General features: G+C 38.0%; 1 protein-coding gene across 2 annotated transcripts in view; it reads left to right on the top strand.

Annotated features, from left to right (window-relative positions):
• Positions 1 to 21,087, top strand: part of SCUBE1 (signal peptide, CUB domain and EGF like domain containing 1) — a 194,676-nt gene that overhangs the window by 18,050 nt on the left and 155,539 nt on the right. For both annotated transcript variants that reach the window (XM_039570896.1, XM_039570895.1), the window contains exon 3: positions 13,051 to 13,179. In XM_039570896.1, coding sequence (XP_039426830.1) covers positions 13,051 to 13,179 — 129 coding nt within the window. The remainder of the gene's footprint in view (positions 1 to 13,050; positions 13,180 to 21,087) is intronic.

The raw sequence follows: 21,087 nt of genomic DNA, 5'->3' as shown, positions 1-21,087 counted from the left end.
CTTTGGTTCTCTCTACCTAACATTGTCCCCAACATAATGAATAAATAAAAATGCTTAAAATTCCCAAAGGAAAATTTCCAGGCTATTAATATGAGCACTCTTCAATTTACAGCAAATGCCCGTGTTATTCCTGTGTCTGCAGTTTCATCCTTTTTTCATTTAATAGTGTTAATGGAAGCTGTGTCTGCGTTCTAGTACAGGATATTTGAACACTGGAACAAAAATATCTAATTTCATGGCAAAGCTAAAATTGCATCTCTTTGCCCTATCTCCCTTTCTGGTCCAAACATCAGATGTCAGCACAGCGCATAAATAAAAATATTTGATGATTCACAGGTCAGCAATGGTGTTTTTCAGATTTGAATGTTAAATTTCATCCTTACCACTTTTCCTGGACTTTACTCACTACAAAATTGGCGTTAGTACAGCTTGCCCTGGCCTCATCTAACCCTCACTTGCCTCATGTTCAGCAAAGATGTGTGCAACTTCATTAATTCTTGTTCCTGCTATTGCTTACTTCTCTAGTTGTCAAAGAGTCCAGGAAATGTTTTGAGAGTCTGGAAGGGGTAATAATGATGGAAAAGCCAGTGGGTTGCCTGCTGCTATTCATTTTCTGTACATTTATGTCCCTGCTGGACAATGGCTACACATCCACAGGTCAAAAACCAAAGGCTGCTTACCACTGTTTATTAGATTTTCTCTGTGATTATTTGTCTCTGGTGATAAATAGAGCTCTGGCTCACAAGACTAATTTCTGCATGGCCTTTTAAAACACTGGGGAGAGCCTACATCATAACTGATGAACTCTCTTTGTGAATAAAATTTTAGAACTGCCAGAATGTATCAGGATTGGGTTCTCTGTTACAGGAATAAAATAGCTGGAATCGTTACATCGGTGTGGTATTTGTTTGAAAATAAAACCCTTTTTGCATTCATCTACTGCAACAACATCTAGGGCTTCTTGTTGATACTGGCCAGGGCCATGCTTTCCAAAAAGTGGAAAACATTCTGTCTGTACATCCAAGCAAAACTGCATGGCAGGTACTTTACACACTGTGGAGACAGAATTGTTGTTAAGAAGCTGAGAGAGGCTGTGCCAGAATTCTGAGTAGCAAAATTGCCAACTGTTTTGGCATCTTGAAAATAGCTCCATGTTTCATGATTGTACAGTTCTGATGGAGAGAGCTTTTAGAGCTGTGAACTGCTTCAGACAGTGCTTCTATGAGCTCACATTTAGGGTATAATCATTATTATTATAGGTTTAGTAAGGTTTATCTTACTGAAAGCAAGATGCTGAAACACAAATCTGTAACAAGCTTAAATTTTCATTACAGGAACAAAATGTGACTTGATCATCTGAAACTTTTGCATAGTAACGAAATTTGTAGCCTGGTAACTTTTGTACCTTCTAGATGGTGCACAGAGCTGAAGGGTGGTAGACAAAAATGAGTTTAAGCTTTTTTGCAAGACTGTCTCAGATTAAAAAAAGGTATTGTAAATATTTGATTATTTCTGTTCAGTTTAGTCTTCTCAGATCTTTGTGAAGTGAATGTGTCAAGCTCATAAATGAACCATGTAAATGGCTTAATGTAGGGTCAACTAATTTTACTGTTTGTTTCCTGAAAAATACCCACAGCCCTGCAAGGGACTCGTGAGCAAAATTAACACCACTCTTCTGAAAACATAAACTAAATACAAGTAATGTATCTGTATCTAGGCTGGAGCACTTAAAGTCTTCTTAACACCATAGAAAAGAGAAGGAAAGCAAGAAATCCTCAGTACTATCTCCTGGATTAAAAGAGTGTAATGTGAAATGATTAATGTAGGGAATCAGGCAACATGCTGGTATTATGAGATTCCTCTTGCCAGAGGTACCCTGGAGTCTTAATTACCGTGAGTGTGAGGGACGCCTGTTTCGTTGAGTTTTAATGAATGACCAATACTCTCATTTTTCAGTGCATTCCATGTGTGTTACAACTGTTGTACCATCATGCAGACCCTCCTAGACTGGGTAAAAGCTTCTGTAGTTAGAAAAACTACTTACAGCAAAACCAAACATTATGATTCTAAACCAAAGGAGGTTCTGTGTTTGATGACCCAAGTTACCGTCCAGTCAGCTAGGGGCGGAGTTACAGCCTTTATCCTTGTGAAGGACTTAGGAGTGGCACTCCTGGTAGGCTGCTCTTTACTGTTCTCTGCAAACCAAAATGCTGAGAGGCCTTCAGTTCATAAAGGATGTTGTTGGGGAATGGTATGAATTTGTCTGTATTCAGGGAACAGGTGGCAAAATAGGAGGCAGAGTTGGTTTCTGGGGCTTCATAAATATTGGGTCTGGCAGGGAACACAAATTCATGGTTTTCCCGTGCATCATGTTGGGAAATAGCCACACAACTTCAGTAAATGTTGACATGAAGAGCAACCCTGAACAGGTGATTCTCTCATAGCAGGACACGCCAGCAGTGCAATGCAGAGCTGATCTGCTCATAGACAGATTACTTGTCCTGCCAGTTTTTGTAGGCTGGCAAAATTAATATCTGATACATGTCTGATACAGAGTAGGAAGTTTGACCAAGTGGTACAGGATGACAGGAAGCCCTGTATTTTACAAATCTTGCATGATATAAATTACATTATATTCCCCAAGTGGTTAACCAGCACAGAAGAGTTGTTCTTAGCCAGGAGTATGCAATAAGCCAAGGACTACTACTAAAGTACAGGCGAGAAAAACAGTTTGAAAAAGTAAGCCTGCTGTCAGAAGATGTAAATTTGCTGTACAAGTGTTTCCTCTTCTGCTGGAAAACATACTAGTTCCTCATATCCAGGAAGGCTGGAAACCACTGCTATATAGCCTCTCATACTGTTTTTGGTCTTGGCTTTTTCAGTCTGAAACAGAAGTAGTGTCAGTCTGCCAGGGACTAAGGAAGCATGTACTCTATGATACCAAGAAATCTTCCATTTGACAGTGCATAATCTGCCACTGACTTGTTCTGAAATGGGCAAGAAGCCACCTTCTGTTCCCCCCCAGAAAGGGTCACATAAGATAAATTAATATTCATTCACTGGTAGGTTTTATTAAGAAATTTACTTCAGAACTGAAGGTTGGGATTTTTTTCTCTTTGTCAATGGACAGACGTTTAAAAATGAAATGCAAAGGAATGTTGGAGATACACCATCTGAGAATGAGATGCCTGCAGAGTCTGGAAAAAAAGTAGGTGAATTATATCTGTATCAGTGAGCTTATTTCACTACTTGAAACATTCTTCTCAAAATTTATAGGTGCATATTTGAATTTAAAGATATAGGAACTACCTCCTGCCATGACTTACTGAAACAACTATCATTAGGATGCATGCACACCAGCAGTGTCAGTAAGGCACACAGAAATACTCTCCCATTAGATCTCCAAGAAGTTCGAAGGTTCATTGTGGAATCAAACATTTCCCATTATATTAAAAGAGGGAATCATGGTGGAAAATGGCTGTGATTTAGAAGTGGTGGGAAAAATGCTGTCAAATGTCATGTTTCACATTCATAACAGCTTGTGAACAGGAAACCTCTCTGCTTGAGCTTGTTGGGCATGGCAGCTACTAAATAAAGACAGACTCTAAAGCTGTTACGTGCTCTGCAGGTATCCATCTTTATTTGAGTACCTCATTTGAGTTCAAAGAACTTGCAGCCAATCTGTTTAAATATCAATTAAGACAAATGTCAAGCCGCTACAAACTCTAATCAGGGGTTCAAGATGCTGAATGCAGGATAACAACAATTTCGGGTTTATTTAGGAAAAAAAATTCTATTTACTATAAATGAAGCTGTAATGGTCCCAAATAAGTTCCCATTGTGCTAGTCGAGATGGCAAATGTCACACAGGGATACTGAGATACAAGAATAGAAAATATATTGTTCCCTAGGGAAAGGACTCTGCTGAATTACTTTTTTCCATAAATGATTCTAGCTCTCCAAAGGTTTCAGGCACCCAAAAAGTACTGTAGGTAAATAGCTCTGTACAAGCCCAGTGTTAATGCAGTAGGAAAACTTGCCAATTAAGCAGTCAGAAACTCTGTAAGGTCCTAAAGTGAAGAGAGTTCCATATCACTTATTTGATCTCCTCCCCGTTCCTGCTGCTGGGGTGTTCTGTACACCACCATACAGAGTATTTAGGTGGCTGGCAAATGACACCAAATGCATACAGAGTCTCAGATTTCAGTTTATGTGTTACCTTTTTTTTCAATATTTTTATTTATTTCTTACTTCACTGTACTTCAGTGATAACTTTCCATTGGCAAAGTACGTGTGCACTGAAGGAGGAATACCTGCCTTGAACATCAGGCGTCCTCAGAGAAGGAATCAAAGGGGTGGATTCTTGTGTCTGTTGTCAGTTTGATTGGCATATCAATGTCCAGCTGTTAAAAATGTTCTTTCCACTCTTTGAACTAAGAGTTTAAATAAGGAGGAAAATGCACAGGAAAGAACAGTGACAGGAAATGGAGGAAGGGAAGGTGAATTTAAGAAAAGTGTAAGGAAAGGAGTCTCCAGACACCATATTTCTTATTGATGAATGAAGAATGGGATGGTTACTCACCAAAAATGTGAGATACAGCCATTCAGCTACTGCAGAAATTTTGGATTTTCATCATCTATTGCCTTGTTTCATTTACCAATGTGGGAGCTGAGTCAGCTGAAGTCAGCTTACAGCAGTGGGTGCTTGATACTGTCTAGTCACTGGTGTCTTTAAGTGTGACCCTTTAATTATCTTTCTATGATGCACAGTAGTTGAAGATCATTAACTAAGCCTTGGAAAGTAGCAAGTGTTGAACACACCTACATTTTCTACAGCTGATAAACTCAGTTCAGTTACTTCATAACCTCCTTAGAGAAGGACTTGTGTATCTGAAAGCTTGTCTGTTTTTCCCGAACCAGTGAGGGTGACTCCATCCTTACTCTGTGTGACTTGAAAATTTGATTCATGCTTGCTGTACACAGTATAATAATAGGAAAAAAAATTTCAGACAAAATTCAGGGCAAAATAGGGATCATTAATAGCTGTCTGCATTTTCTTTAAAATTAAAAGTTAATAATTGTGGTTAGGGAAAAAATGATGAAACAATAGTAAAAAATATTAAATAAAAAAACTATAGAAAATTAAAAAGTCATATCTACAGGCAGTGCTAAATGCGATGACATCTCATCTGTCTTTCAGATGTATCCTAAATGCTTTTAAGCAAAATAGTTCTAAACATGAAACTGTTCACACTTTAAAAATGTGTGTGTTGTTTAACCAGCTGGACACACCTCTACACAGTTTGGGTTGTATTCCATTTCTCCCCCTTCTTTCAGGAAAGTACTTTAAGAAGATATAACATGATGTGTTTGGCTATCACAGAAGGAAAGGAAACAAAACTGCTACAGAGTACTTGGTCTTTTCTGGAAACTGGGTGAAATGGCTTCCAGAAAAACAGCACAATACCACAGATTGCATCCAAAACATGTCCACTAAGTTGGCATGGCCTTTTTGTTTTACTGCTGGTTTAATACTGGGAAATAGGGGCTTGTGACATTTTTGAAGGAAGCTGTAAAATTGAATTTTTTTTTCCTTTGTGGATGCACTAATGGGAAAAACATGGGAGAGGCAGTACCCATAGTGCAAAGGCTCTTGAGGGATTTACACTGAAAAAACCTCATGTTAAACAACGTATTGTACCTGTTCTTTTTCCTTCTCCACTGAGAAACATCCGGCTGCTCTTTTTGAGTTTACCCTGCTCCCAGCCTGCCCACCCTTGACCTTGCCTCTTAGAGAAGTCCTAATGGCTATCAAATTTTACAGTTTTCTTTGGCACAAGCGTCTTGAAAACATCATGGCAACTTAAAAGCTGTAAAAACTGCACTCATTGTTCCTCTGATTCATTAGATTGTAACATTTACAAGGTCACAGCATCTAAAGAATAAAGATGTTAACATTTATGAGTCAAAAAAATAAAGTATCACAGGAAGGACCAGATGTAACAAATAATTTGTTTTATAGAAAAAGTGATTTAACAAGCTTTTCGTGGAAAGACATTTTCAAAAATGGACTTTTCTCTGAAGGTGAAGGGGTTTTGTGGAGTCGAAATATTGAATGAGTCATGGTATGTCAATATTTTCTTCATAAAATTTGTACTTGGAGTAAATGTTGAATTCTGGTACCACAAATCGCAGATGGAAATGGTATTTCATCAGGTCAGGTTGAGTGAAATTGAAAATCGATAACATTTTCCCACCCAATTCTTCATACATGGGTCAGGTTTTGCAAATTTTGAGAGTAGAGCTGAGCAGACTTCAAATGTGTGGAAATGTGCTGATGCTAAACTCTTTGTAAGAATCTAACATGTTTAGTATTGTTGCTTAGGGTGAGTGTTTCCCAGAGAGCTGAACTTCTGGCAAATTTCACCTGCACTTTACCAGAATGGTCTTTAACTACATTTGAGCTTTTATCCTGGCCTTTAGATATGGAAGTGGTTTCCTTCTTATGGAAAGTGCAAGTTGGTATGGGAAATACGAATGCCTTAGGTTCAGGTTTTCCAGTGTGTGAGGCATATCTGCTGGAGGTATAGTAAATGTAGACTCTGCCAAAGAATATATATAAATATATAAATATTCCCATGTAATTTTTACTTATCTTAATGGCTTTTACAGTCTCAAACTCAGTCATTAAGAAGAATAAGATGCTGATCTGATTGTGATCCAGGACCAGAACTTGTTTGTAATCCTTGTCAGTGTGCATGTAGCTTCACTTCTGCCTGTTACCTTTAAAGTAGCAGTGACAGTGCTATGCTGCTGTTTGCTCTGAGTTGGAAATGGGAGCAAAAAATTTCAGTGCTGATCCTGTCTCACATCTCTCTCTACTGTGAATCCCAGAAAATACATCTTCCTGGCTTCACTAAGCAAGTGGCAAAAAAGCCTTGTGACTTTTGTAGGGTTGATGTTTCATCTCAGGCTATTTCACCTTTTTAAAGGTCGCTTTCTTTCACAGGCATCTGAGATCAAGCTTGCATAAAGCTATGCAATGAGGAAGACAGTTCTGCACTGTGAATCTGTTCTCAGTTGTGTAGGATTCAGAACCTAGGGGTAGGCCCTTTTTTCCTGTGTTTTTCTGTGGAAATTAGGTTAGTGCATTAACCCTAGGAAGAACAGTGACCAAAACTCAATAAGAAATCAATAAAATTTTTTGAAAGCTTTTAAGAGAGAAGCCATAAAAGTGAAAAATATTACCACCTGGATATATGGGCTCCAGCATATTGCCATGTTTTTGTTGAATAATAGTTGTGGATAAGCAGGCAAGATGCTGCTGTTGCAGAACTGTAGGATGACATTTTTTAGCAGAAGACAACTGATAAAAGAATTTTTCATCTGGTATGCTTTGCCCTCTGTAGGGGCTACCAGCAACCTCTCTTCAAGCAAGAAGGTAAAACACACTTTCCTGTCAAGTTTGTAAGGACAATGTTATTTACTGTCTCCATAGTGCCTTTTTTGGTAGTGTTTTGTTTAAAGCAATTAGATAAAGATGGATACCAAAATATTTTTTCTTTAGATACTGAAGAAATACGTGGCTTTATCCATCAATATGTACTTACAAAGATTTTAATATTTCTTTTTCTAGCTATTTAATGGATCCAGCTTCTTTATGAGATATTCTCCATCGGTGTAATATACCTGCATGATCACTTTTGTTTGTGGTTCTCTAAATTAGAAGTTGATGTGGGCAGACAGCTTTCTTTGGCTATTTATTTTGAAATGTCCAAGCACATAAATTACTCCTTTCAAAGTCAATTGAAGTTTTTGTTTACTAAATTAGCTCCAGATCTTGCCCTTATATTGCTAGTCAAGAAATACTTTAAAATGGACACAGAATTTATTCAATCCTACGCCTCTTTTGAACATCTTCTGTTGCATTGTGAGTGTTGGGATCTGTGGCCTTGACAGATGCCAAGATAAAATTTGTGTCAATGCACACTTTCCCATTTTCTATAGAAATCTGTGGAATTCAACACTAAACACTGAATTTGGCTCATTGACTTCCAGGCCTCAGTCATTCTTCCTTTTGCATGTTAATAGCCATAAGGCTTGTTGTGACAGTTTAGCTGTGACACTCATCCAAAATTCATCAACTCCATGCAGACATTTGCTTTGATGTCAGTAGCTGTGCCCATAATGATCTGTAGCTGTGCTGACAAAGTTTGTTGCATGTGTTGTAGTGATTTTTGGACATTCAGGAGCTTAATTAATTGCAACTGGTGCAATGAAGAGTAGGAATGAATTTTTCTGGAGGTAGACTTTTTACTTTCTTGGCATGAATTCTTTGCCACCTTCTAGGAAAGCTGATTACTGCTTGGAAAAGATGATTATCATGCAGTAAATTTCATGACACTGCTGAAAATGTTTAGACAAATTGGGAACCAGCCATTTTGCAGCTTCCTCACTGTTTTACAGTTTGGTTTGTCTTGTGGACATTAATTATTGCATGCTGATGTGTCTTCTATTCTCTGCTGAAACAGAAAGCTGCAATACTGTGATATGGGAAGCAGAAGAGTTTATTCTTGTTTTATTTTGAACATTTCATGGTTGTACTGTTGTGCTTCTGGAAGAGCTGCTTCTCTGCAGGGTGGCCTTGTGAGGCTTATGAGAGTTCCATCTCTTTGTGGCAGAATACAAAAATTAAACAAATACTGGGGGAGGGTCAGTTTCACCTCTAATAATGAAAGAAGAATCAACCACATTATGTTTAAGGGAAATACAAGTCCCACTAGACTAAAAAGAGTAAGGTCACTTAAAGAAGACAAATTCAAATTCTCTTCCTATGACTGAAATGCAAGGACTGTAAATTGCAGCATGTCCCCATGGTAACTCATCCTCACATTTTCTCGGATACTTGTCTAAGGTTTTTTTTAAAAGTTCTTGGATGCTTGCATTGGATAATAACTGCAGTCTTGTAGAATGGGTGTTCTTTAAGTAACATCACTGCTCCTTGAGGAGGGCAGGAGCAGAGCATGGCTGTGTTCCCTAGGACTGTGCTCGAGGAGTTATTTCTAGACTGTAACAAAAAGATTCACCTCTGCTTTCCAGAAAGAATTGTGATGGAGTTCTCAAGCCTCTTTCACCTTGGTAAATAAATAGCTGAACCAGTACAGTTACTAGTACACCCAAGTAAGCAAGTTTGTTTTAATCTCTTTTTTCCTGATCATTTTTTACTTGAAACAAGTAAACTCTTGAAACAAGCAGTGGATTTATGAGATTTTTCTGAACCAGTTCCAGGAAGAGAGGATCAAAATTATTTTGCCAGTGTCTGAGGATGTGTTTGCTTACTTCCAGCCTTGGGATTGGGAGTTGCTGTCTCTTTTGAATACACTAAGCTCAAACAGGTTCTTGGCAGACTGTGTCACTACTACAAATGCCCCTACACCTTATTAATCATTTTGGTGCATTTAGTTCTGAGACTCCCGTGATCCCTGCCATTGTAGTGCCACATGAAATTAATTTCTCTTGGAGCAGAAATACTGCAATACTCTTTTAAGGTGATTTCTTCACTAAACACCCCAAGAGTTCCCTGTCTGAACAGCTGGAATTCAAGGAATTGAAAATTTTAAGTATTTTGCCAGTATAGATAAAACTTTAGGTTTCCCTTTGAGAAACCTTGCTAATTCATCAGTAGATGCACCTACATCCATTACAATTTCACAGTTGGATACCTACATTTATTTTTTTTCCTTTTGGTTCTGGTTTTTGTTATGGTAACTCCTTCATGATGAAAGACAACATTAAGTGACCCAAATGCTAAAAATGTTAAGGATAGTTGAGGCTACAAAATCAGTAGGGAAAGCTTAATTTCTCAGTCAGAGGTGTTTAGAGTGGAGATTTCTATTAACACCCAATTCTATCAATTACAGGAAAAAAATACTAGGATATGACCTAACCAAAAGGAAATGAACACAGATGACCCCTGCAAATTTTGAGTTTACAACAGACAATATGAAGAGCAAGTCTGCAGGTTTTATGAGATTGAATGTATTCCTATTACTTTTACTCTATATGAAACTTACTAAGGAAGCTGTGAATTCTGGCATGTCAGATGTGACATTCTGTCCATAAATTATAGCTGTTCCACACTTAGGCATTCTTTAAAGAATGTCTTCCTCCAGGTATGAGAGAGGAGAAGATGGAGTGGTGGTCACATTGTTTGCGTTTCTCTTGGCAGCAGAAAGAGAGCTTCAAAAAGGTTCAGCCTTTGGAGTTTGCAGGCTTTGTGCATGTTTTTGTGAGGTTTTCTTTGGTTTTTTTGGTTTGGGGTTTTTGGTGGGGAGCAAGGGGCTGGAGTTTTTTTGGTGGTTTTTTTGGGGGTTATTTTTGGGAAGTGTTAAATTCACCAGTCTTAGCCCCTTGGTTTTTGCTAGCAATACTGCAGATAGAAATTCCAATCAGCCTGCTAGGTGAAGTTTTTAAATAGTAGTGTGAGTTTTGGAGGGGAAGAAACACCAAAACCCCCACAATATGGCTCTGAAAAGGAGTTAGAATGTTTTGTTCCACTTCTAGTTTAGTACAGCTATTGGGGTGCAAAAGGGAGAAATAATTTTCTAATCCTTTTGCAATATTAGTTGTGACTTGAACTCCTGAGAGAACAAGGTGGAAAGAATCCGTTTCTTTTGCTTTTTTTGTGGTTTCTGTATCTGTTGCATTGCCCTTTCTGTAACTTGAGTTTGTATTGCATCACCACTTTGTGCTGCTAATCACAGTACAGCTTTTTAGAAATAAGTATTATATAAGGGGCAGTCATTTGAAAGGCTTCACATTTCTTTGATTTTTATTATTTTGGCCTTTTGAGGGCTCTCCCACTGCTTATTTAAAAATAGTCCTGTTTGATTCATTGCTTGAAGAAAACGGGAATTATTGATCAACCCTTGGCAGTCTGATGCTGAGGAACATAGCAGGTGATAACAGCTTCTTCTGAATTCCCTCTTCTCAAAAGACTCATTGCTGGAAAAAGTTGAGAACGAACCTTAAAATGAAGATGCCATTTTTTATGAGTGTCCTGAGGGGAACACCTGGCACGCCTGACACTTAAATCATGTTAGATGCTTTTTGAGTATTGACTTGGCCAGTTAAAACTTGGCATTACTGTAGAGCTCTATTTTTGTCCCTGTAGCCTGTAGAGAAGGCTAGATAGGAAGTTTCTGGGAATATTCATCAATGGTTGTGGAACCTGCAAATATCTGCTGAGTGGAAACCAGACTATAACATTTTGGGAATATGCTCTCAGGCACACGGGGCTGTGGCCTAATGAGAGCAGCTTCTCAGAGACTGCATTGCAGGTTGTTTGGAATGAGCACTTGACTTGCTGGTTCTTGTTTTCAGGAAGAATCACAGATGTCTCTTTGTGCTGTTGTACTGGACTCAGAAGGTAGGGCACAATCACAGGCTGTGCTGAGTGGGCACTGGCACAACTAATGGATGGAAATTGTTAGTAAAGAATGAGAAACTTCTGAAACAGAGCAGTGCTTTAAGGACTAGGAAATTTATCTTTAAGCAGCAGGTTGTATTTTTCTTTGGAAGATCCTTTCTCCAGCTTCTTATTTCAGGTATTGCTGTGGTGCCAAATGCTGAGTTACGAAATAACCAATTGGTTTTGCAGATAAAGCCAAATCTGTAATTCCATTTTTGAGCTGCTGAAGAGATTGTAGAAGGGGAATTTCAGAGCTGTTGGAGGCAGGTGGATGGAGAGTTGGAGAATTTAGAGTTTAAGGTAGATTTTTGGAAGAGGCCAACATGAGGGGAGGGCTTGCAACAGAATTTGGGAGAAGCCTGTCCCTGCTCTCACAGGTTGTGTGAGGAGGGACAAACCCAGCCATCCTCAATCCAATGGTCAGAAGTGCTGGAAGCACTGAGTGGCTGAGTCTGAGCTGGCTCTTCAGAGGAGCCTGTTTTTCCTCAAACCACTGTGCTTTCTTGGGATTGCATCTGGGTATGATACCAGGCAGCAAAAGCTTTTCATGGAGTACTTTTAAAAGCAGGAGGGGAAAAAAAAATGCAAGTCTATGTGAACAAGAACCTAATTCAGAAATATGTCAATCACCTCTGCAATGGAAGGCACTTTTGAAATGTAATGCTGTGATAGCTCTGATATACCAACAGGTGGTTTTCTAAAAGGTTTGTCTGTTTATCATGTGCTGCCTAACTTAGGGAGAGTAGCTGTGGTTTTTGGTCTAGCACACCACAAATTTAGACCTGATACTTATCAAGCCATGAGGTTATCTTTAATTATTTATGCATTTTTAGTTGGTTGATGTGCACCACTGAATTATTCACAAGAGTGACTGTGATACTAATGTTCCATGTATAAGCCAAAATACAGTCTGTTAAAAGAAGAAAGTTTGCTTTCTCTAGAATGAGTGGAGAAGTGATTTATTTGTATGAGGGAGGGAAGATCATGACAGGATTGTTTGTAGTTGAAGCAGAATCCATCTCTCATCTTTTATGATCCTCTTTCAGATACAGACCAGTGTGAAAAACCCCAAACAACTCTATCATATCTTCTGAGAATAAAATACTGGAGTTCTTGTGTTTCTTGTTGTACATGGATTAATACAGAAAATTACAATTTATTTGTTATAAAAGGCATACTTTTGTCTCATGCCATATTAATAGCATGCTTCACATAGTTGTTACAGGTCAAAGGTTTCACTCATTCTCTGCTTGATTATTTTGAAGCCAGAAAATAAAAACAATATTTTAAATACAAAAAGTGTACCAAAATCAAGTGTTCATTTTTTATTTTTGACAACATATCATTGTTTACTGCGATGATACTCCAATTACTTTGTGAAGGAGTGTTCTGTACATTGGCTTGCTGCTTTTCAGAGACATATGACACTGCTATGTGTTGGATGAAGTTGCCAACATGAGCCTAAAAGAAATATTAGGGATATGCATATATTCAAAAAACATGCTGAGTTGGAGAAATTTTTCTGTTTTGTTAGAATTCTCTTTTTACAAAAGCTTCTTTTTCCTCCTCTTGTGTTTTAGATATCGATGAGTGTGAAAATGACTTCTACAATGGGGGTTGTGTCCACGAGTGTATCAACATTCCGGGCAACTACAGGTGTACATGCTATGATGGGTTCATGTTAGCCCATGATGGCCACAACTGCCTTGGTAAGTAGTGAATGCTGGCAAGAAACTCTCATTTCATGGCTGTGGCAAGTAGGCCTGGTCTGTTTTCTGCATTTTATCATCTGCCATGACTTCAGTAAAGACTTGATCCGGGTCACACTGAATAAATTCAAGCCTGTGTGTTGACTCCAGTGTGGTTTAGGTCAGATGGTTACAGCTGTCACTCTGAATCTCGACATGCTCAAAGCAATATGTCCATGTTTAATATTGCTGAGGAAAACCCTGACCCCCAAAGCCTGTGCTGGATGTTTGGGCTTCTTTTTTAAGAAAAGCAATCTGTTAAATAAATTAAATATGCTGAGATATATTTTGTCTGTTTCTTCCAACTTTTGAAATCCCAGAATCTTTAGAGCTTGCCCTCCCCTTTTTTCCCTTTTCAGGCAATATGGTTTTAGGATATGGTGTATGAACATAAATTACAGAATGTTAGAAGTACAAGTAAGCGAGGAAGGAATACTTGGACATTGAAACAGGGCAGAAGAAACAGTAACCTGTAATAAGTGGAGGGACACTGTCCTCTAACTGTGCAAAGCCCAAAGTGCAGGATCTTCACTGCTTTAGCAGTCTGAGGATTTGGGGATCTGTATATTTGATTCATGGCCATTGCTCTGGTTTAAATAGCTTTGGTTTGTCCTAGAAGCTACAGAAGTAGGTGTTTTTGTTATGAAATTTCTTCACAGCAATTACCTAGAAATTAACCTAGATTGCTATGTCCAGTTTCCCATAGCTGCCTACTTGCTGGTCATTTTTTGTTAAATTCTAGTATTTAGACTATGTTTCTTGGTGTTCCAAATAGAAATGCAATGACCATGTTTTGGTACAGTCCTAAGTAAATTTCAAGGTGTCGTTTATAAAAAAGTGTGTAAAAGGGATGTTTTTTCTGTGTCAGCAGCAGCTCTACTTTTGTAAAAACTGAGATACTTGCAGTGAAAGTCAAGAAATGAGGCAGTGGACTAGAAATACTGAAGTCCAGTATCACCAGTCTGCACTAACTGAAGCTAAGAAAGAGCTAGAATTTCGGGGCAAGGATTTGATTAGCCTTTCAGTAGATGTATTTTGTACTGCATTTCTTTTCAAACAGAGCAATATTTGTTCAGATGGATTATATATCCTGACCATTGACAGGGGTTTGATTCAAACTTCCAAATTTCATTTGTTATAGAACAGACTAAATAGATTTATTTGCCTCAGCCTGATGATTAATGATTAATGGTGCAAGAGGTATTTCCTATACAAAGAGCATTCAGACATTAATTTAAAAAATAAAATTCTATTTATTCTAATATTCATAAATTGTTACTGAAACAGGACACAAGCATAATCATATAGTTCAGCTATTTGGAATCAAATAACTGTGCATATGTGTTGTTTCAAACAGCTTACTAGTTTCAACTTTGTCCAAACAACTCCCATTATAGTAGGGAAAAAGCCCTTTTGAACAATGAACAGCAAAAGGAGTGACCTGATCAAGGATGAGCCATTGAGGAGAGCTGTGGGATTTTTTTGGACCTACTGTCTGTGTTTTTGCTCTCTGGCCATGAAATGTGGAGGCTAAGTCTACAGAGATAGTCACATTTCTAATTATATTTTCATTGATTTCTATTCAGCTACTTGGTTTTTTGTGGGTGGTTTTTGGTTTTTTTGGTTTTTTTTTAATTTAAAAAAAAGGCCAACAATAATATAAACAGGTGACTACAGTGGGAATAATAGCAAAGAGCTCCCCTTCTCCCAATGTACAACCTTAGGACACTAAAAGAGGTCACAATTGTCTTTGTAATTTTGAGACCATGGATTGGTGTGGTTGTGTCTGCAACTAATGAATGATCCTTAGCATATCTTAATAAAATGTCTGGTTTTACTTACAGGCACTGAAAAGGGAATCAAGGCACATTCCCTCTTCCTTCCTTCTTTAAAATTTGAAAGAATTTAATGAGGACCAACATGTCTGGTTGTAAGGTTTTAGACTGAAGGTTTTAACTGTGTCAGTGACCATGCCAGTCTTGCTATGACTGCTTGTTGTGTACTGACTCAGATTTGGGACACCACCGCTAGAAAAGAGAGAACTTTTTTTTTTTTTTTTTTTTAATGGTATTTTTCTGCCATTATTTGCACCCCACCTCGTTATCAGTTGTACTGACTGTTGTGATGGCCTAGTTGTTTCCATTAGTAGAGTATCAGTTTTTGAAAAGGGTGACATTCTAATCCCTTACCTTCTTGACCAGCTTTATTTCCCTTCTCTTATGCTGCAATGAATGTGTAAATGCAGTTGGGCTGATTTAAGAGGCTGCAATGAGGCCTCAAATTAAAAAAAAAACAACCTGTATTTGCAAGATTTAAATTAGCATTTCTAGAACATTTTGGAAACTGGTTTGCTTATTCTAAAGAGTTTCTTTTTCACCATGATGAAATTAGGCATTGAAAGGAATTAAAGTTTTGATGAGTCCACTGGTTTCCATCTGTTCTTGCTTTTTGAGAAACCACTTATTTTTCATGAATTTTATGGAGACAAAGAATGCTTCACAATTTCACCTTTCAATACAGTCTTGTAATGAACAAGATTGCATCAGAATTTCTGCGTATCTTGTTCGACATCAGGATTTCTACATATCTTGCTTGACTGAGGTCTCTGCAAAATCTTAAGCCATCTCTTCTTGACAGGGTTTACATTCCTTTATAAATCTTCACTGAATGTCTTTCTAGTAACATCAGTACAGCAAGATGATTAAAATCTTCTTTATAAATAGCAAACTTGGAGTTTTCAATTACAGCAGATGCTGTGGACAAGTTAGTGTTCCTTCCTTCCTTCTTCCTTCCTTCCTTCCTTCCTGTAACTCAACTTGCTTCCTAGTTCATGTTTTTGTTGAGGAGTTTCTCAAATATAACATGAAATTACTCCACATAGGATTCAAATATGATGATATCCTTGTCTAGCTAGAAATAAAATTTTTTTGCACTCCCCTGAAATAGCAGTAGTTTTTTCTCAAAAATTGCTCTAAATTCTGCTCAGTGGATGCAAGACTAGTATTTGGTCTCATACAACAGGTTTGAAATACAGTTTCCCTTCTTGTGCATGAAACACCAGTCTGGGGGTTTTATAATGCTTATCTTTTCTGATATAAATACAAATAGCTATGACCTGCTCTCATCTCTCCATTTTGTGTGTTGGTTGGGGTTTTTTTTCATATTTTCTTTCTCCTTAGGTCTGATTTGGGATTGTCACTTTTTTAATAGGGAATAAGCATTGCTTTTTTGCATAAGCACTTCTTGCTGCCAGGCTGCAGGCATCCTGACTCTTCCTTTTTCTAAAGATTAGGATAGGTTCCATGAAGTCCTCTGCTTTTCATGTATTCTGTCATTTGTAAGCATACTAAAGATGGTTGCAAACTGTTCTTAGAAAGTATCAAAAAAAAATGCAAAGCAGCATGGACAAAAAAATGTATTCAGAGACATACTTATTTATAGGTTTTTCTGTGGTATTAATTGCTGTAGGAACATATATGAATACCTTGTAAATACTAATAAATTTGTCCTCAGAAATTCCTGTAAGGAAAAGAGATCTAATTTCCATTGTTTTATAGACTAGTAACTAGGGCAAACAGATTAAGTTGCTTCTCAGTCTTCACACAAGGTATCTCGATGTCTGCACCATAAGCAAGAATAGAATCCTTACCCTTCTGCATCCCTGCTTTTATTGCAAATAGTCTGTGTAGCCTTGGTTTCTCTTACAGAAAAATAGCAATTACTAAATTTGGACATCTGTAATATGATATCTCAATCGATTCTTTTGTATGTCAGACCTCCTGAAGATGACTATAGAAGTAGGTTTTGATGATTCTGGATAGTTTGTGGTACTTCAGCAGTTAATTCTTTGTCTGACTGAGAAGAATCCTGGGAAGCAGAGGGAAATTCTGGTTACAAATCAGGGCAGAAATGCAATTCCTAGTGTGCATGATAGGTTCCATGGAACTCTCTGCAGGAGCTGAGCAGACACAAGTGTGGCAGACACAAGCACAGTGTCAGCTGTGAATTGAATAGCAAAGTCCTAGCTATGCCCACAACCTTGAAGGTGTGCTTGGGGCAGAAGGCCTGATTTTCCAGCCTGAATAATGGAAATTAGCTTCTTATTTGTCTGTTCTCAGATGGTACTTTGCATCTCTCGACAGAGTGACAAAATCACATGGAAACCCCTGTGGGAAAGGAGAGGTGGCACTTTCCCCAGAGCAGCTGAACCTGCTCCAGGAGTGGTATTGATTTGCCAGCTCTGGTAGGTGGAGCAAAGCAGCGCTTCCAGCTGGGTATTTGGCAGCCTGCAGCTAAAGGAGGAACTTCAGAGACAATCAAGAAGCTGTGGAGGCACAGGCCTCGAGGTGCCTGTTATAAAATAGACCTTGGAATCTCAAATCAGTATAAAAGCTCATGTTTGAAGTCACACAATTTTGTTTCATCTAAGGTCTGAGGTTAAGATCTAAACCCAAGTGCCTGTTTTGCAGTGCTCTTTTAAAATCTCTTGGCTTATTCTAAGAGAGAAGAGGTTTAACCCCGGCATGTAGGCTTAATTCGTGGCTGGGTGGTAGTAATCTGCAATCTGATTCAGATGACAAAACTAACATTGGCATATGCACAGAATCACTGAATCATTTAGGTTGGGAAAGACCTCCAAGATCATTGAGTTTTACCTTTAGATTATTGAGTCCAACTTTTAAATGTATGTATATCACATCATATCATATCATAGCATAGCATTCAGTCATCTTTCAGTAAATGTTCCAGTGTTCTATGCTTTTGGGTTTTTTTTCAAAATAAACCCAAACCCATTAGAAATCAAAATCTACCTGTTCCTAGCCTGCTGTTCAAATGTACACACTGGGACTTGGGATTGTGGCCTAATCTGACTGTCAACATGAAGTGGGAGGACAGTTGCAAATGTGTGAGAAATCATTCCTAAAGCTACCAGATGTATCTTGTCCAGAAGTGTCACATAACTCAGGATTGCATCAGCACTGGTATGATTAAAGGGACCAGTGTCTTCCTTTTAATTTAGCTGTATTTTTCTTCTTATCTCAACAGCTGTGCACAATTGTTGCTTGCTTAAACTCCAGGAAAATGCTGGTATTCCTAATGTTTATTTTTCCTTATGTTTCCTGACAGTTCAAATAGATTTTTTTTTTTTTTTAAATGCAAACATTTTTAATATAAAACTAAACAGCTTTTGGAAAGTTGTTTTTAGTTTCATAAAAACAAATATTTTAAAGAGGAGCTGAAAAACGGTTCATTTCCTTGGCCATCTTCCAGTTTTCCTTCCCCTTCTTTCCTAGTTCCAGAAGACTATTAAGTGAGCTGACAGTTAAGTGTTGTCCTTCTCCAGCACATTAACAAGGACTCTAATAATATTATCAGTCATAAACTCTCTTCCAGATTTTGCTTCTCAGTAGTTCCAAGCTCCTTGGCAGATGGAGGAAGGTTGAATCCACCCAATAGCCTTCTTTTTATAACTCTTCATTTTTTATGAAAACAGATGTAAAATTATGGTATTTTGTCAAGAAGGTTAATAATCTAAATCTTGAAGTTCTTACTTATTTCCAGACTTGTACTTGAACAGAATTTTGGGACTTGGCAGGTGGTTTATGCCTTAAAAGAAGCAGGCCAGACCCCAAATCAGATCTCAGTGGTTGAGTAGCAAGGGGCTGTTCTGACTGTGAGAGGTCCAGGCCACAAGATGGGAATGGGAATGTATAATATATATATATATTTATAGACAAGATGAGAATTGTCAAAATGCAACGTTTAACAACAGATGTATCTGTGTGTTTTCAACCCTTGTGAGCTCTGAATTTCTGCAAAAGATGACAGGCAGTGATCAGGTCCTTAGGGAGTAGTAAGAACCTGGAGCAGTGGGGAGCCTCTGGTATTTAGCTACCGAACCTTCCCAAGACAAGCTGCAGTGAGTGTGTTCACACAAATCCATGCTGCAAATTGCACAGCAGACTGCCTTTTAGTGACAAATGTGTTCTTGCAGAATAAAAACATTTTTTGAAGTTCTTTGGTTTTCAGATGCAAGCCTAAGTGACAAAGAAAGTTGTTTTCTGATATATTTCTTCAGCGAACTGATTTTTACCATATTCCTTGGTTTTAGATATTTTATCAGTCTTGTTTGGTCTGTACATTAGGTTAATAAGAACAGCTGTGATTCATCACAACAGTTTAAAGTATTCAGTCTTCGTGGTACAGTAGCATGAATCAGATTTTAGAACATGTATTGCTATTCTGCAGTTTGTGCTGACTGATGACTAGGTGCTGAGAAAATATGGATAGCTAGGGTGCAAATGTTCTGGAGACAATTCTGTATTAGATGTTTACATGCAACTTCTATATATATGTGTTTGCTTTTGTTACTTGGCTGCCTGCATCTTGTGAAAGTCTCCATGGTGCCAAGTGGTAGCAGGCAGTCAGAGAACTCAATTAAGTCTCTCCCTTTCAAGATGGGATTATGGTATCTTAGTTCTGATGATCTTCCAAAATCCATAAAAGTCTGGAATTCTCTTTGTGATTAATGGAAAGGTCTTTGGTATCCAGCCCTCTCTGAAGCTAGGACCTGAACACACTGCTTTCCTTATCTTGCTTTTTCTGTTTCTGTATAAAGTTTCCCCCTTTAAAAGTACTCTAATGTTTGGTCACCCCACATTAATCTTTGGAGTTCAAATGGGATATAACTTTCTTTACATGTTAATTTGCCATAAGTTTGCTTTCTTAAGCCAATGTGATCTGAGAAGTACCAAAACAAGTGAGAGTATAAATCAGCATAGACCAAAGGTTTTTGTTAGGTATGGGGAAATAATCAAAAGTGTAGAATAAATCTTGGTGGCTGTCAGCTATGAAGTTAGATTCTCAGACTGTCATAATAAATTAGGAAACTGGGAGCTGTGTGACAGCAGCATCAATCTCAGTCTCTTGTTTCTGAAAGTCTTCTTGTTGTCTGAGCCTTTTTCTTTTTTTTTTTCCAAGTACTTACTCCCTGGAGGAGGTAATCAATCACAGGAAAGATTTCTCTACATTGAACACTCAGGAAAGTAAAGAATGAGCAGCTTAGAGTGTGAAGTTAAGATATATATATAAGTTAAATCCCATATGGATGCTCTTAGTTGGTCTGATATGGCTGTAGATAGTGTCTTGGTTCAACAAGCTCAGATATCCTGCATCCTTAACTGCTTTACCTGATTTGTGTTAGTTTTGTATCTTTTCTTAATTCATCTTAACTTTCTCATAATAGCAAATTTCTGAGCCAGTGTGGCCGATATCAATGTATACCTTAAGGGAAAAACTATAAAATACATTGAATTTATCAAAGCTTTGGGAGCTGCATCATGTTTAGCACTTACTTAACCCAAGGGAGAATGTGTGTTCACCTGAGGGTGCAGGGTTTCAGCCTATAATGGGTGTGTTAGGTGTGTATGGCATTCAAGCCCTCCCTAATGCAATGGTGCTTTTTTCAGTCCTAGAAATTACACAGATCCAGTTGAAACACTGAATTCATTTGGATTACAAAAAGACATCAGACAAAGAAGTCATCTGATCTCTGATTTCAAGGAGAGTCACTGTCGAGCTATGCTTAGAATGCAGTGTTGATTTATAATAAACAATATGATTTATACAGTCAAGAAACAGCCATCACGAAGAATATCTGCTACATAGTTGCTGACTGTATTAGAAAATGAAACCTAACTCTTTTCCAGTAGGAATGAGTCCTAGATGGAAAGTTGGTGGTGAATTTCCTTGTTAAGTAGATTTTAGGGTCTCAGCTTTCCATAGTGCCCTGCCTTTGCTGTCTAATACTCTCCATGAATTTCTGCATCTTTACATTATTCTTTTGACTTCAGTGTACAATGTACAAAC

This window comes from Corvus cornix, chromosome 1A (genome assembly GCF_000738735.6).
Source record: "Corvus cornix cornix isolate S_Up_H32 chromosome 1A, ASM73873v5, whole genome shotgun sequence".
Taxonomy (NCBI): domain Eukaryota; kingdom Metazoa; phylum Chordata; class Aves; order Passeriformes; family Corvidae; genus Corvus; species Corvus cornix.
Note: the sequence above shows the minus strand (reverse complement) of the source record. Positions and strands in the feature narration are given on the sequence as shown.